Source organism: Sinohyriopsis cumingii, chromosome 14, assembly GCF_028554795.1.
Source record: "Sinohyriopsis cumingii isolate HCF-2022 chromosome 14, ASM2855479v2, whole genome shotgun sequence".
NCBI classification, from domain to species: Eukaryota; Metazoa; Mollusca; class Bivalvia; order Unionida; family Unionidae; genus Sinohyriopsis; species Sinohyriopsis cumingii.
The window spans coordinates 1,058,386-1,076,558 of NC_142974.1; the positions used below are offsets into that span (position 1 = coordinate 1,058,386).

Below are 18,173 nucleotides of genomic sequence, written 5' to 3' on the forward strand. Positions count from 1 at the left end.
TACCAGGGTCCAAATTTCTGTAATAGTCTGCCTCTTAAACTTAATCATAATGTAACTGCAACACGATTCATGAAAGCTCAGAAAACTCACATTTTCTGCAATGAATCGACTCGAGCTATTTTTCACCTGTATTCTTTTCTTAAGCATTTTTGTCTCAGTATGTGGTATTTTCCATTGATACATTTATCCAGACTATACTAATTAGTGATGGGAATCGGTTAGAAGTTCATAATCGATCATCGGTTGCACACAACTTACTGATAATCGATTATAATCGGTTACTACAAGTAAATTTTAATTTTTGTTTGTTACAGAGTTATATCTTTGTTTAAAAGTGTAAAATGTTAATAAATGTACAGGAGTAATCTCTTTTACATATATACTTTAACCTCATAAAAATATTACTTTTTTATTGCTTTGTGTTATTTTTGTTCCACAAAAACAACTTTCTTTGGCTTATCAGTTTTATGCAACTGAAGGACTGTTGCAATCCCCTGGAACACTTTTATTCATATGTGATTTGTCTATGGTTTAAAGTATAGAAGGACATGCTTTTCTTGCTTATCATTATTTACTAATACTACAATCAAAGCAGTTTAGATTTAAACAAACAAAGAACACCAATTACAAAAACTTTCAAATTTATTAACTGAACAATTTATCAGCAAAATCATGTAATTATGTAAAGACAGAACATCTAAAGCTAGAATTCTTAAAACTTGACTAAAATGTTATCCACATTAAACAAAATCAAAGTTTCAACTAGTACAGATCATTTCATTTTTCAGAATACTGATAATTGCACTAACAATGAACCAATCATTCACATTTTACATTTAAACTGAAACGAAACGCCAAACAATGTTATCCATATCACAAGTTAAACAGAAGGTACAATAAAATATAAATCAAATGTTTGAGTAATACTGAACACATAAATCATTTTTCAGAATACTGCTTATTCTTGTTTTTGTTACACCGACACTACCAATGGTTAATGATTTTGTTTAAGAATATTACCAGGTCCACACTGTCACAACTTAAACGAACCCGTTTCTTGCTGACAAGATGTCCAGCCAGGCTAAATACCCTCTCACTGGCTACAGATGATGCCGGAATACTTAGGTACTTTTGAGCTAGTAAGCTAAGATGGGGTAGATCTGGCAGTTTTGTTTCCACTACTGTAGCATTGTGAGATTGATATCACATGGAGCAGTAGCTAGATATCTGGAAACCTCCTGGTGGATGACATCTGTTATTGGCTGTTGACTTTCACCAAGGCAAACAACATCTTGCAACTAATCATCCATGTCAACATTGACCTTTGCTTTCTTGTTTGGTGGACTAGGTGTAACCACAGTTTTATCATTGTCATCTCTGACATTTAGTAGTCATGATTCTATTGGTAGAGGTGGCAATGTGTCTGAAGGCTGTTCATCAATAGTCCCTGGCTCCACTTTGACATTCACTTTGACATCAGCCATATCAAGAGCAACCTTCAAAAGCAGAGCATGTCCATATGCTCGCTCACTATCAGGTAGAAACTCAGCATCCTTCATAGTATGATTCAATAAACAGCCCAACAGAGCTAGATCTTTATTCTGTGTTCTATTGTCAAGTTCTTGTCTCATTACATCTTTAAGTCTGGCAACTGGAGGTAGATCATTAACATTCGTTTCTAGACATTTGGTAAGTTTAAGAAGTATTGGGATAACTTTATGAAGGGTTGGTGATTTGCCTCCGCAGGAACGGTGACAGAACTTCCACAAGTTTTTCAACCAATGCTCGTTCGTCAAATATATAGACATAATTTTTCAATGTTGCAGCTGCTGACGGCTTATGTTTGGGTCACTGATAATAGCCATAATAGCAGGTGTCTGCTCAAGCAGTCATTCAAGCATGTCATGAGTGCTATTCCATCTAGTAGGAACATCCATCTTGAGCTTGTGTCCTCTAGCACCTACGTCAAGTAGTAACTGCTGCTTACTCATTAGCAAATCATTTATGCTCGTGCTTTGATGGAAAAAGGTCACAAGTTTGCACCCCTTTGCAATGATTTGTGACAGTTCTGGTATAGCTAAAGCTTTCTTCACAATAAGGTTGATTCTGTAACCATAACAACCAAATCGAGTCCACTGAAGTAAATCAAAAGCCTTTATCTCATTGGCTGCATTATCTGTGACTCCGGTTGGTTTTGGAAGACTCCATCGCCTCTTAGTGGCCAACAGGCTTTCCTTTATATTTTCCCCAGTGTGACTGCCTTCAACTTTTCGTCTAACACAACACTTTTCAATTCCCAATCTTTGGAAATAAAATGTGCAGTCACTGTACTTGAATGAAGTCCATGCATCACGAGTAACAGCTATATCAAGAACATCATGTAGTTCCTCTTTCACTTTTTTCTCAGCCTGGCCTTTCTTCTCAGCTAGTTTGGAGGACACTGATTTACGACCTGGAATTTCATACCTGAAAATGTAAAGTTTGAAACATTTAGTTAGGTTAGTCAAACAAGACAGGGCATACATGTATTTGGGATATTCCTTGTGTCTAAATATAGTGAAAACAATGAATTTATGTAATGTTTAATTAGACAGGACAGCATTATATTTAATGAAACATTGCTTAATTTAGGCATGAAAATTCAAAATTCAACACCTTACAGTGTTGACGTTTAGAATCAAATGGATTAACAATTTTTTGTTTTCTCACTGTCAATTTAAATAAATATTAATAATTTATAGTGTTATCATTCAAAACTTACTTTGGATTAAGAAGCGTCACAAAGTTTCTAAAATATTTATGGTCAACGAGACTCAGCGGAAGAACTTTGCCAACAATGAGTTTCAAGAGTGTGTCATCAGTTTCTTTCTGCTTTGTAGCTGACATCCTCTCCGTTGGCTTCTTAAATTGTTCATCAATCTTAGTCTGTTTGGGTGGGGAGGGAACATAAGCACCTCTTGTTGATCCCATTTCATTATGGTCATGATCAAGATGAAAGGCCAAATTTGTCGTATTGCCTGGAATGTATTTGAAATAAATGTTTCTATATTGAAATAAAAGCAAACAACAAATAATTTATGCACAAGTATATTGAATCAATTGAATCAAATTATAAAAAAAATGAGACAAGAAAAGGAGGATTTAAATTAATATTAAACTTGCACATACATTTTAAATTTAATCTGCAACATTTTAAAATGTGCTCTTTTTATGTTTTTAGATAGTCGCATGTCTCAGGGAACATCGGTAGCAAACCCCACAGATCACCTTTCCATCATATATGCCTAATAGCAGGATAATTTTCTTATCATTTATGTATTTCAAGCATAATCATTACATGGAGCTTTATTATGAAAAGATATTTTAATGACAACAACGCATGCTATATAAGAGGAAAGCACACAGTACACAAACGATTTAATGAAAATAAAACTCTTGATTTAAAATTTTAGATACTGGAATGCCATGAAACGTTTTTTTCCGAAACGACACTCACCAGATGCATGTTCACAATTGCAGCTCATTTATTTTATATTAGGGTGCTTTGTCTCCTAATAATTGCATTCGTGGTTGACGACTATATTTGTTTCCAAATTATCCCAAAAGTTTTTAACTATGGAGAATGGTTTTATATTTCGAAGTTATGAAGGGAATAAATAATTCAGCTCTGTTCTAGTGGATCGGAAGGCTTATATCATACTGTTTCCAAAGTCCTACAATGTAAGGCGTATCATATGATAATTTTGTTTTCGTGAAGCACCAAAATAAAATTGGAATACTGTTCTATTTTTGCAGTATGTATTGGAGTATGTGTTTGCCAAAATATAAAGAACCAAATGTATCCCCTCATTGATTTCAATGAAAATAGCTGGACCTACCTTTGTTTGCATATTCCTTTCTGCAGAATTTGCATATCACCTTTGTCATAACTAAATTCTCCTTTGTCGGTGGACCCTTTTGTGCTTTGTAAAATCCGAAATATATCCAAACACGAGAACGAGCTTTTCCTCCAGGATATGGACATATTGTTTTGGGATCATTTTCATCCATGGCCCGTGGATGATATTTAGCGGCTTTTTAAAATTTTTGTTCGGAATTCTCGGTTTTCTTCCCAACAAACAAAGGGAGAGAACTAGTCTGTGCTGAGCGCTTCACAGTTGTCTCCCTTACCATGCAATTGATTATAGAGTTTCACAATCGATTAGCGAATTGGTTGACCCAATCAACTGATTATCGATTATAATCTATAATCGGAACAACACTAATACTAATACTTAGATTTCAATTATTATTATTATAGTAGTAGTAGTAGTAGTACTTGTGTATAATACTTACCTTTCTGCTTTGCATTGTACGTGTCCTTTACATGTGACACTGTTATCTTATTTTGTGTACAATGTAATTTTTGTGTTTATTTAACAAGATCTTAAATGAACTAATTGGCATCTTGTTTGTTAAATTTCTATTTAGATTAAAATAGATTTTTATTATTGGAATATGATTTATGTATCCTTTCAAAACCTCTTCTCTGCTTAACCACTAATGTCATTATTAGTACAGTGGTAGCTCACCATGAAGTATATTAAGTATTTTTAACGAAAGATGTAAGCCTTCTTCTTTAAGTCAATGCAAACACTGATAGGACTGAACTTTGGCCGAATGTGTCCTGGTGAAATATTAATGTTTTACGCAGATGCTGTAAGAAATATTTAAGAATCTGTCTTCCCTGAATCATGTGGACGTTCATGGCAACTTTTTTTCCATTAGATCTGTTAAAGTAAAGCCAAACTTGAGTGTTACACACAAACATGGCATTAGTTCTATGAAACATTTAGTTTGTTGAATAAATCCTCAAGCCTCTTTCTGTTAACAAATAACCACAGTTCCTTGTTCTACTTGTCTGATAGGGACCACGAGTGGCCGAGTGGTCTAAAGCGCTCTCCGTTACGGATCGCTGCCATCTCACCTCTGTCTGCGTGGGTTCGAGTCTCAGATTCGGCCAATGTGGGTATGTGAGACAGCCTGCCAGTAGCTTCTCGTGGATCGGTTGTTCTTTCCGTGGGTTTTCCCGGGTTCTTCCTCCACCATTAATACTGGCCGCCATGTATAGCCTATCGTGTGCTGACAAATGGCGTTAAACCCTACAACAACAACAACAACAACAATAACTGGACTGATATTAATGTCATTGTCATTCACTTAGTCAACAAATAATATTTTCTCAATCTTAAGTCCGTTAGCATGTTGATTGCCTTCATTTTTCAGTCATCCTCCTGTTCTCACCATGAAAGTAAGACAGCATATATACATTGTATGAAGCTCCTGAAATAGACAACATATTTTCCTCAATACAGGACCCGCACTTGGGAGAAGTAGACAGATAAGGTTTCGTAGTTTCAACTCGGGGGTGGGGTTGGGAAAGGAGTGTGCTGTTCTTTTAGCCATTTCTACATTTGTAACTGTACTGAACTGGAGAGGGAAGAAAAACCAAAAACAAATGCAGTTATTGTCGTTGAATTTAGCATGGGATTTTTTTTATAGTCATGCATGCCAGCTACCAATCCAACATAATGCAAGAAATTATTTTGTCAAAAGACGCTGTCTATGAAGTGCCAGTTGGGATGGGGTGGGGAATAGAAACAATAGTGGTAGAATGATATGCGAGAAGGTAAAGAAATCAGCTGAGGATCTCACTCCAATAATTCAGAACCCTTTATTTACCATAATTCCTATGATACAAATGTAGGAATTGAATAGCGATGGAATATAATTACAGAGTTATTCGGGTTTCTGTAGCTTTATGGGCTTTATGTGTTGGCAATATTAATGAGAGTGTATAAACCCAGAGCTTTTATGGTGATGCCTTAAAGCAATCAGCCACCATGGACCTGTTTATAGTGATGTCAAGCACTGGGGCATCATGATGCAGACATGTGGCATGATATCCCTCTCAGTCACGTTACCCTGACACTATGCAACCAGACCACCAGAGTAGTCTGAGAAAATAGTAGTATTGTAATATATATATATATATATATATATATATATATATATATATATATATATATATATATATATATATATATATATATATATATATATATATATATATATATATATATATAAGTAGTTAAGGGGGATACTCTACGTACAATGGGAATTAGCATTACAGAACCCCTTGGGACAATCTACGTACAATGGAAATTTAACATGGCGAAAAATCGTGGGACAATCTACGTACAAGGGGAATTAACATGGGAATAAATCGTGGGACAATCTACGTACAAGGGGAATTTAACATGGGAATAAATCGTGGGACAATCTACGTACAAGGGGAATTTAACATGGGATTTTTTTTATAAATTTTTTTTAAAAAAGGGGTAGGCAATGGAAAGGCTATCTCTTTTCGAGATATATGGCTGGCCCTGAAAAGGGCCTTTGGTTTATGTTAATATGCCCTTAACATAAAGGGCATTTGCGACATCTTCTTGTCCTCAAACTTCGTCTTACAGCAGGGCCATACATCAGAGTCCTCTTGAGGCAACCTTGTCTCTCTATATAGACTCTTCTTATCCACAGGCTGCTGTTGGTCCTGTGGACAACGGTCCACTTGGATCGGACATACATGAGCATGTCCGTCCTGAACATCATCGTTGACACAAGGGTTGAAGATTCAACGTCTGTCCACATGTTGAGGCTCCGAGAATAGGTGAATCAATGCAGTGAACTGCGCTTATTTATAGGGACAGAAAGGATTGAAACGGATTGAGTTCATTCACCAATCCGAACACGCGTTACAGAATTCAGTCAGCCCGCATCCAATCCGAAGAGAGCAGTCTGTGACGTCACGTAGTCTATATAGATTCGCTAGCGCTTGTGTGCAGTCAATCTATGCGACAGTGATTCAACATGACGGAAACTCAGAAAACGATCCAATGGGGTGCACAAACAGGGGAGACCGCCCAAGGGAACCCGGACTTACTTTCAGAAGAGGTGAATTGGGATTTTGTGGATTTTCTCTCCTCGCAAGAATTTGTTCCGGAACCTTCGTTACCTTCTTCATTACCGCAAGTGGAAAATTTTAGACAGAGACAGAAAGAAGAATTGGAGAAATTTATACAACGACAAAAGGAAGTGGAACAGGCTTTTCTCCTACAGCAACAGCAACAAGAAGAAGAGGTAAGAAAAAAACAACAGCAACAACAGCAAGAAGAAGTAGCAGCAAAGAAACAAGAGGGTGAGAATCAAACGGTCACGGTACTGTTGGACATTTTAGCGGAGTTAAGAAGTCTGAAACAAATGTATCAGACTTCTTTATCACGACCGAAGAGAATACGACCTTCCCGAGCTAAACACGTCAACCCTGTGACTAAGCCTACCGTACCACCCTTAGTGATTTCAACCCAATCATTATCATCATCATCAACATTACGCAGTCCAGAAGTAGGCCTTGGCCGTGGCAAAGGCATAAGGCAGTTAAAGTTGATTGCTTAAACTCACCCCTACACCAAAAAAGGCCCTTTTCAGGGCCACCCACATTTCTCGAAAAGATATAAAATTTCAATTTGCCAATAACTCAAAAAACCCCACCCATTTTACCTTATAGTACGTGTCTGTGTATGAGTGCGTGAGTGTAGCTTCTTATTTTAAAATCAAAACTCAAAGACACTTACCTTATATCATTAATTTATTCTTTTCTCCATTTTTTACAATCCAATTCACAATTCACAACACAACACTTTAATAAAAAGTTCATTGACTTCTTCTTTCTCCTTTTTTAGTCTCTCTGTTTTTTGAATTTCTTCACCGTCACACTCTTTTCCTCTTCTTCCTCCTCTCTTTCTTCCCTTCTTCTTTTTTTCTCCTGTTTCTTTTTCTTCACCTGTCTTCTTTCTTCCTCACAAGAATCCCTCTCTTCCTCTGAAGAATCCCTCTTTTCTTCTGAAGAATCCCTCTTTTCTTCTGACTCCTCTTGTTTCTTTTTGGGGCAATCTGGAGACCAATGTCCTTTTTCTTTACAATAATAACAGGTATCTTGACTTTTGTCTCTTTTAGTCCCTGTTTTTGTTCTTGTTTGACGGTCTGGACACTCTGAAGACCAATGCCCTTTCTTCTGACAGATATAGCAAGTATCTTGACTTTTATCTCTAAAGGAAGGAGAGTAGTCCGTAGGCTGGTCTGAAGAGAATTTTCTAATGACCCCTCGCAAAGCTCTGACGAAACGTTCCATCTGGTTAGTCTCTTCCATCGTTGTACTCGGCTTGAGAGTGAAATGAATAGTGAAAGGACAAGACACGCACCCTTTTATATACGCTGGTCTGCTATGACTATAAAGAAGCTCATGGTGTTTGAACTTGAGTCATTTGACTTTTTGCTTTCAAGATGAAACGATCTAATTCATTCGAGAAGAAAGAAGAAAAAGAAAGTAAGAGGCAGAAACGTGATCTATCGCCTCGTACCAGGGCTGAAATCTTGGCACAAATTCATGCCAGTGATTTTGAAGAGGACATGAGTGAACCAGAATTTGAAACCTCTAAACTAAGTTCACCACCCTTAGTCAATCCTGAAAAATACTATTCCATTCGAGAGACGGAAAAGCGCTCCTCTAGAAAATTTAGAACCACGGCTTACAAATACACGGTGAAGTTTAAAGATTTCAAGTCCGAAGTACCGTTAGAGAAAGCAGAAGGGTTCATCACCGGAGTGTGGGATTCTCTGCTCACTTCACTCAAGCGACAATGTCAACCCAAAGAAGACGATCGCTTGAGACTTTCCATACAACACGACGGTTTGAAATCCCCTGTTTGGATCGAGTTTAGCACCCCTGCAGAATTGACCGCTTCCAAAATCATGGACAAGATTCAACACGTACAACAATCTAATGATCAGTTTGACATCACCGATGGTAAAGCCACACTGGACATGACCCACGTCTCTCCTCCTCAAGGGACAGGACGCAAAAAATGTTATTGGTGGACGACCTTCGCAACACCAAAATGAGTCTCGTCCGAATTAACAACCCTCATGACCAGATGTGTTTAGCCCGTGCCATCGTGGTGGGACGAACCTATGCCAACAAGAACGACACGGTAGAATGGAAAAGAACCTGGAACAATATTCAACGTTCCGACCGAGCCAAACAACGAAACGAAGCAGAACTCCTGTTACAACAAGCCGGACTGTCCAAAGACACACCCTGTGGCATTCCTGAGATGCAAAAATTGCAAGATGTCCTAGCTCCACGATACACCTTGAAAGTGCACCCTCAAGAAATGCGCGGGCCTCTATTGTTTCGAGGCCAAGATTTTAAGGACGGAAAATACATTCATGTTTATCATCACGATAACCATTTCGATACCATTACCAGTATCACCGGATTCCTGGGATACGGTTATTACTGTGAGAAATGTGACCATGGTTATAACAATCGAGAGCAACACAAGCATTGTGGATCGAAATGCACAGGATGTTTCGCCTCTTCACCCTGTCTGAGCGAAAAACCAGTGCCTTGTTCAACTTGTCTGCGCACGTTTGTCAGCCCTACCTGTTACCAACAACATTTGAAGACGCAAGGTTCACAGAAAAAATGCGCTTGTCAACTCCTGAGATTGTGCTCTACGTGTGAACAAGTCATACGTACCAATAATACCAAGGCACACGTATGTTCAGGAAAGAAAAAATGTCACATTTGTCACCACATCGTGGACTTGGAACACGAATGTTACGTGCAAAAATACCAACCCCCCACCAGAGAAAGAGGACGGTCACAAGAAGAAAGGCAATTTCATCTTTTTCGATTTCGAATGCATGCAAGAGACTGGCATTCACATTCCTAATTTCTGCGTGGCTCATCGAGCGTGCGAGAAGTGCATTCAAGAACCTATCTTCAGTCATTGCCCTCACTGCAGCAAGATTCCCGGAGGGCGTGAAAAAATCTTTCGGGGACCAAACACGTTAGCCGATTTTGCCCAATGGGTCTTAGACCCCGTCGACAAGACGTGGAGCCAAGAGGACATCGAACGTTACCGAGATTGTCATCGTCATGCCACGGTGATGGCTCACAATTTTTCCGGATACGATGGACAGTTTCTTCTCAGATACTATACGGAACAAGGCACCGAGCGTCCTAAAGTGACTTTGAACGGAGCCAAAATCATTTTCATGCAAGTGGGACAAGTGCAGTTTAAAGATTCGATGAGTTATTTGGCCATGCCTTTGAGTCGAATGCCTAAAACGTTTGGAATGACAGAAATGGCTAAAGGGTACTTTCCACACTTTTTCAATACGGAAGCCAATCAACACGCCGTTCTACCCCATTTGCCCGAGGCTCACTATTACGACCCCGACAACATGCGTACCGAACAACGAGAAGCTTTCTACGCTTGGTACCAGGCTCACGCCTCGGACCCTTTCGACTTTCAGGAAGAAATGCTAAAGTATTGTCGTTCCGACGTGGACATTTTACGGCGTTGCTGTGGAAAATTTCGAGAACTGTTCATGGAACACGGAGGGGTCGATCCTTTGAAAGAAGCTTGCACCATTGCCAAAGCGTGTTCCTTAGTGTATCGACAACGATTCATGCCTGAAAACACCGTGGCTGTCATCAGCCCTCAAACGACCCACTTTGTCAAACGTCAATACTCGGTCAAAGCCCTACGTTGGTTACATTACTTGTGCGACAAGGAAGACAAGTGGATTCAACATGCCCGCAACGGAGGGGGCGAAAAGACCATCGGAACGTATTCGGTCGATGGCTGGGACTTAGAAAACCCCAAGATCGTGTACGAGTTTAACGGTTGCTTATTTCACGGATGTCCCGTCTGTTACCCTGACCGTGGCACTAAAAATCAGTTTTTGCAACGAACCATGGAAGACTTGTACCAGGACACTTGTCAGCGGCGCCTAAAGTTAGAACAGGAAGGATACCAAGTGGTGGAAATGTGGGAACACGAGTACGATCACCGTATGAAAACCGATCCCGAGTTTAAATGCCTCGTGGAAAGTTACCAGTTCATGGACCCGCTGAACCCGAGGGATAGTTTGTACGGAGGAAGGACCAATGCCACCTGTTTGCTGTACCAAGCCGACGAAGAGAAAGGAGAAGAAATCAAATACTTGGACGTGTGTTCGCTGTATCCCTACGTGTGCAAATATTGTCGCTTTCCTGTAGGGCACCCGCAATTGCTGACGGAACACATCGACCTGAAAAACATTCGACAATACGAAGGCTTGATCAAGTGTAAAGTTTTGCCTCCCACGAACCTATACCATCCCGTCTTACCTCACCATTGTCAAGGCAAACTGATGTTTCCCTTGTGCCGTACTTGTGCTGAAACGTGCAACCAAGACCAACCTTGTCAGCACAGCCAGGAAGAACGGGCCTTGACGGGAACCTGGGTCAGCGTAGAATTGTTCAAAGCTCTGGACATGGGATACCAACTGTTAGAAGTGTACGAAATTTGCCACTTTCCCAAGACACAACAATACCACAAGGGTGACCCTACTCAGAAAGGCATTTTCGCAGACTACGTGGATGCCTTTTTGAAACTGAAGCAAGAAGCCAGCGGCTATCCGTCCTGGTGTCACACTCCCGAAGACCAAGTACAATTCAAAGAGAAATACTACGAACAAGAAGGCATCACTTTAGACCACATCGAAAAAAACGAAGGCAGGCGATCGTTTGCCAAAGTGATGTTAAATTGCTTGTGGGGTAAAATGGCACAACGACCGTGTTTACCCAAGACGGAATATTTGACAGAACCTTCCCGCTACTTCCAGATGATTCACGACAAAACCAAATACATGAAACACGTGGACGTCGTTCGAGAGGATTTGATCTTGGTCAATTACGAAGAAGATCTGGACTTGTACAAGACGACCCTTTTGGAAATGTCATCATTGCAGCTTACGTGACAGCCCATGCTCGCTTAAAATTGTACGAAGCTTTAGAACTGTTAGAAGAACGCGTCCTGTACTTTGACACGGACAGTTGCATTTACATCCATCACCCGATTCAACATCACCCTGACATCGAAGGAGACCGTTTAGGAGCCTGGACAGACGAGCATCCCGACGACAAGATTCTAAGTTTCGTCAGTGGTGGTCCCAAAAATTACGGCTACGAATACCGGGACAAACAAGGAGAAGTGCACACGACGTGCAAAGTGAAAGGACTGACTCTGAATCATCGTACCAGTCGAGTGGTCAACTTTGGGGTATTGAAAGAAGCCTTGCAATCGGGAGAGGATGGAAACTTTAAAGTGACCACTCACCAACCTAACAAGATTGTACGTTTACCCACTCACCACATCGTCAGTCGACCCTTGGAAAAAGTCTATCAAATTGTATACCAGAAGGGAGTGCGACTTCCCAATCACTTTACCTTACCGTACGGTCACGTCGGTATTGGTCTGTATATAAAAAGGAACCCTAGGCAAGATCGATAGTTCATTGGGACTACCAAGACCGAGCGAACAAGATGAATACTTTGAAAGAGACATCGTTCCAGTTTGGGGATTGTAAAAAAGTTGTATCTTCCTCTAGTGTGACTAATACTGGATGGATAAGACCCAGGCATTGCGACGGAAAATGTCCGGAAGGAAACTGCGATTGTCCATGTGGTTACCATTGTAATTGCGTAACGGAGTTTGCAGACGAGTGCGATTGTGAGCCTTGCGATGTGACCGATGCTGTACGTTGTGACCTGAGCGATGCCGTAAAGCATCATGGGAACTTTAGTGTCCCTACCCCTATCATGGAAAGCGATGCTGTGCGTGTCAAACCTGTGGGATGCGAAAGTGATGCCGCTCGTCCTCTTGGACATTTTACTGGGTTTCGTTTTAAAGGGGAATGTCCACCTTCACGTCTACCCCCCTACGGATGTCATCCAGCCCTGAGCAAACTCCTGCCCATGTCACTCAATCCTCATCGAAACGAACCTGTGAAAGACGAATATTCGTTCCCTGTGCGTTTGTCGGAATACTGCGACTTTGAAAATCGTCTTCAATCGTTCAAAGGAAAATGGCCTAAGTATCTGGGAGGACCGACCCCCGAAGAATTAGCCAGAGCCGGATTTTTCTACTTGGGCGAAGGAGATAAAGTCAAGTGCTTCAGTTGCGGTGTGTCACTTCACCACTGGGAACCGCAAGATTCGGCCTACGTAGAACATGCTCGATGGTCACCGAATTGTCATTACTTACCCTTAGTGGGACCGAGACATTGAAGTAACTTCTTACCATAATAATCTGTTCATGGATACTTTACAAGAGAACATTCGTGCTTTGCCTGTGGAGTTGAGAGAACGCATTTACCGAGAGCTGGTCAAAATACAAGTGAAACGTAAAGAACAATTGCATCCGTTACGTCACCGGTGTTTGAACCACTGGTACCTGAAGGCTATACAAGGATTGATTCAATTGAAAGTGTTCCATCGGACAGACATTGATCAACGATCCTCTCGTTTTAAAAAGGATTGGTTTGGTATGGACGATTCTACCTACATCATTGTAAACGTACTGCATCGAATTCCAGAGGAAGAGTTAACGAATTACCAACATCTTGAACACAATGTCAACTTAGTGAAAGAGGAAACTTCTGAACGAATTGTAATGTGTAGATTAGTGACTCAACGATTTAAATTCGACACTGAAGTGAAACCATGTTTGTGCAAACAGTACATTTCTTGTGTCAGACCAAAGAGGATTTAGTATGACCTATTCATGGATACTTTGCTAGAGAACATTCGTGCTTTGCCTGTGGAGTTGAGAGAACGCATTTACCGAGAGCTGGTGAAAATACAAGTCAAACGTAAAGAACAATTGCATCCGTTACGTCACCAGATCTTTAACCACTGGTACCTGAATGGTATAAGAGAACTGATTCGTCAGAAATTGTTTCAGTGGTCAGACCTTGTTCAACACTTTGAGTTAGTGAATGATCGAAATGTTCATGATTTTGGTTACTTCGAGATTCACCTACAGCAATACATTGAGGAAGACAAGTTAAAGGATTATCAACATATTTTACGTGGAATCTACTTAGAGGAAGAGGAAACTTCTAAACGAACTCTGAAGTTTCGGTTACAGTATGCAAGATTTAGATTCCCTACTGGAGAACGAAGATCTCTGGCTAGAAAGTACGTGTATTGTTTCCGAAACAAAGAGACTATAAAAACAGGCTGCCATGCCACGACTTATGTCACATGTCATCCAACAGATTCCGTGGAAGGAACTCAATGACCATATTCAAACCGTGGATCATTACCATCGATTATTACAAGAACTGTATCCATTCAATTTGGGACGACAAGTGGTGTGTGTCTTAGTGACTTGTTTTTTGGGATTTCGTTTACCAGCCGATTCTTTGTGGACTCTTTACGATCAGTACTTACCACCTCCATGGCCTTAAATGGTCACGAAAAACTCCTTTTGCTCAAAGCCTTGCGTTTTCATCTGGATACTTCTCGACCTCTACGGGAAAAAAAGATTCGTCAACTTTTAGCTACCCAAGACGTGTATGACGATGTGTGTGTAGCTTGTGACTTACACCCTCATTGGACAGATGTTCGTGACTGGAAAAAGGGGGGTTTTGAGGCTTGGACCCAAGAAGTGGCCCAGTATGCACAAGAGTTGTTCAAGGAAAAAAGTTACTTTTCAACCTGTGTTAGTGACGGTGCCAGAAGAACCCGTCACCGAGAACAACCACTCGCTTCAGGACAGGACTGTCATGGACATTCCTGAAAGGTCATTCCGGGAGGACACTTGTGTGACAATACCTCATGTAGAGACTGTAAGAACATTACACACTGTCCCTAGGACATCTTGGTTACCCAAAACATGTTGTACAGACACTTGTTTATATTCCACTTTGATCGCTTTGCTGTGTTTTATATTCCTGTACATCACTATTTGGGTTGTATGTATTTTTGTCTTTCGTGTTCATATTTGAAACATTCAATAAACGTGTTCTGAAAAAGTATATAAACTCTTGTCTTGTTTGTTTTTCGTGTCACAAGTGACATTCCTCACACCATGGCTACCTCTGCTGTCTCTGCTCCCTCTTCCTCTACTGTCAAAGTCATCGACGAACACTTAGATCGTGCCAGTTGGGAGGCTTTGTATCTTCGCCATCCCTTTAACATGCTCATTGCTGGACCTAGCGGTTCTGGCAAAACCGAATTCGTCAAACGTTTGATCGAACATAAACATCATTTGATCGATCGGCCACCTCAACGGATCGTGTGGTGTTACAAAGAGTGGCAATCGGCGTAAAGCCTCTTGCGAGAAAGTCAAGGCGATTCCATCGTGTTTGTGGAAGGCATTCCTAAAGAAGACGACGGCATCGTCTCTGACTCCCGTCAAACCCATTTGGTCATTTTCGACGACATGTTAGGAGAAGACGAAGAAGAAATTAAATTGTGGTTCACGCGCAAAGGGCATCACCGTAATGCCAGTGTCATTTACATCACCCAAAATTTGTTTCAACAAAGTAAAGCCCATCGCACCATCAGTCTCAATGCGCATTACGTGGTCTTGTTTAAAAGCCCTCGAGATAAATCGCAAGTGCAAGTCTTAGCCAAACAGTTAGGAACGCCTTGGCTGACTCAGGCGTACGACGATGCCACTCAAACTCCACACGCCTATTTACTCGTCGATTTGAAACCTACCACTCCCGAGGATTTGCGATTTCGTACCCACTTGTTTCACCACTGGTGCCAAGACGGAGGGCCTGTCCTGTACACGTCTCCGTCCTCGACTTCATTTCACTCCCCATCAAAAAATCTATAAAAACCTCAGACCCTTTTTCGTCTGTCTCACACTCAGTGCGAACATGACGTCCCTTCAGTCGCATCTTCCTGTCAAATTGATTCGTGCCTTGTATGGCATCAGTCGAGAAAAAGATCCACAAACACGAGCTCGTGTCTTAGAAGCTAGTCTCAAAGAAGTCTTACGATGGTTCACGGTGACGGCACGTCAATTACTACAAGGGATCATTCAGATTCCTCATCAAACCAAACGCTTTTTCGATCGAAACAAAGTCGCTTTGGTCCAACTGGCCGATCCCCGCATCGACACTCAAACCAAAAAACAAATCATTTTGAAACCTGGAGGGAACGGTACTCTAGGAGGGGTCATCATTCGCTCACTCTTAAGATGGGATCCTAATGCCCCCAAAGTTATCCCTAAGACAAAAGTTCAACGAAGCCCCAAGAAGAAAAAGACCAGGTCCCCAAAGAGAAGAACTTCTCCAGTGGCGGGACCCTCCTCTTACCAGACACCACCCCGAAAAAAGAAAAGAAGCCCCCAGAAAAAGAAACAGAGAAAAAGTCCTCAGAAAAAGAAAAGTCCACAGAAGAAAACTAGTCGCAAGAGAGGCACTGCGGCCAGGACGCAGCCTTACACTCGCAAACCACGACCTGCCACAGCGGTGACTGTGTCTCCGACAGCCTGACGTTTATCCACTTCTCCGTTGATGTCACCAGGAACTGAAGAGTACTTGGAGACGTTAATCACACCAAGAACTTCTCCGTTGATGACCCCAAAAAGAACTTCCCCAGTGGCAGGACCTTCCAATTTAGCGGCAGTGGCTGCTGCTCACAAATTACCTTCTCCCAAAATCAAAGTCCATGAAAGATCGGGCATGTTACAAAGTTTACTGGATTTGTCCAAGCAAGAACTGACTCGATTTAGTCCGTTACGTACCCCTGCACGACGTGTCATGCCTGTCATGAAGTTGATACGACGTAAAGACAATCAGTGGCGACGCGTTCCAGTATAAAAAAGGCCTGTGACCAAGTAGGGTATCAGTGTTCTTTTGGTGCTCCTAAAGACTCAAAGATGTCACCCTCCAGAAAACCCCAAGGAAAGAAAAGGAAAGGACTGCCACCACGTTTAGCCAAACATGGGGACCTGTTATCTGTCCTGTCCAAAGCTTCTCCACCCCTACGAAAAAAACTCATTCAAACGGCCTCCAAAGAGGTCATCGATACCGTGTGCGAATGTTGTTTGAACGTTTTGAAAGGCACGATCCCTTTGTCCAAACACCAGAAACAATGCTTAGGCAAACATCGTCACGTTCTTCGCCAAATGGTTCAAAAGAAAATTCCCATTCGTCAAAAAAAGAAGATGTTGGTTCAACGTGGAGGCATTTTGCCTCTCTTGTTAGGCCCCATACTGAAAGGAGTCTTGGGAACCATGTTGGGAGGACTGGTGGGAGCCAGATAAAAAGACCCTCGAAAGTCCCAAGATCTCAGAATCGACCCCTGACAACCCCATGGAAGGACGAAAACTAGCTTTAGTGCCTTACAAACGATGGATGGAATACCATGGGTGGCAAGAACAACACACCCCGCATTTACCTCCCAATCCCAATTTGAGCGAAATGTCCCAGTTACAACACGAATTGCAGTCCTTGATGGATCGCCAAGATTTGTCCGAAACAGAAAAATCGCAAAAGTACGGTCAACTCTTGCAACGACTGCAACTCTTTCACCAGAAAGCTTTAGACGAAACAGCTTTACCCACTCTAAAAGATTTTAAGACCTTGATGAAAAGTCCAGCACCATCACCAGTACCAGTACCAGTACCAGTGGTCAAGACAGAAAAAGGAAAAGAAGAAGAAGAAGAAGGGTTTCAAACTCAGAAAAAAGTACGCAAGTTAACAACACCACCTACCTCCAGAATTGGATGGATTAAAAAGATGATGGCCACCCCTTCTTCCTCACAAGAGAAAAAGAAAGTGAAGACAGAAGTGAAACAAGAACCGATATCCCCCGCTCAGACATCCTCCTCCTCCTCTTCGACACCTATTGCCGGTCGCACACGCAAAGCATTGAATTCCAAGAAAATACCCCAAGAGAAAAAGAGTAGCATCCTCCAAGAGTGGGTGTCTTATTAAGACACCAATCAACACAAAAAATGGAAAAAGTCTTAGCCAGCATTTACTACGATCCCTCACATCCTGCAGGTTACGCAGGAGTTCAAAAATTGTATCGTGCTGCCAAAACTCGACTGAAAAGTCTCCGTTTACCTCAAGTGCAACGATGGTTACAAGAACAAGCTACCTACACTTTACACAAACCCATTCGACGCAAGTTTGCCAGAAGTCGCACCCGAGTGGAAGGCATCGATCATCAATGGCAAGCCGATTTAGCCGATGTCTCTCATTTGGCCAGC

At 41.4% G+C, this 18,173-nt stretch overlaps 1 protein-coding gene across 1 annotated transcript; it reads right to left on the reverse strand.

Annotated features, from left to right (window-relative positions):
- Window positions 1–1,889: 1,889 nt before the first annotated feature.
- On the reverse strand, window positions 1,890–4,081 carry LOC149783080 (E3 SUMO-protein ligase ZBED1-like). The gene is made up of 3 exons (XM_089933344.1): window positions 3,879–4,081; window positions 2,762–3,017; window positions 1,890–2,466 (listed from the first exon to the last, which is right to left on the reverse strand). Exons 1-3 carry the CDS (start codon window positions 4,048–4,050, stop codon window positions 1,890–1,892), a joined length of 1,005 nt encoding a protein of 334 aa, XP_089789470.1. The 5' UTR covers window positions 4,051–4,081.
- Between the last annotated feature and the right edge of the window lie 14,092 nt (window positions 4,082–18,173).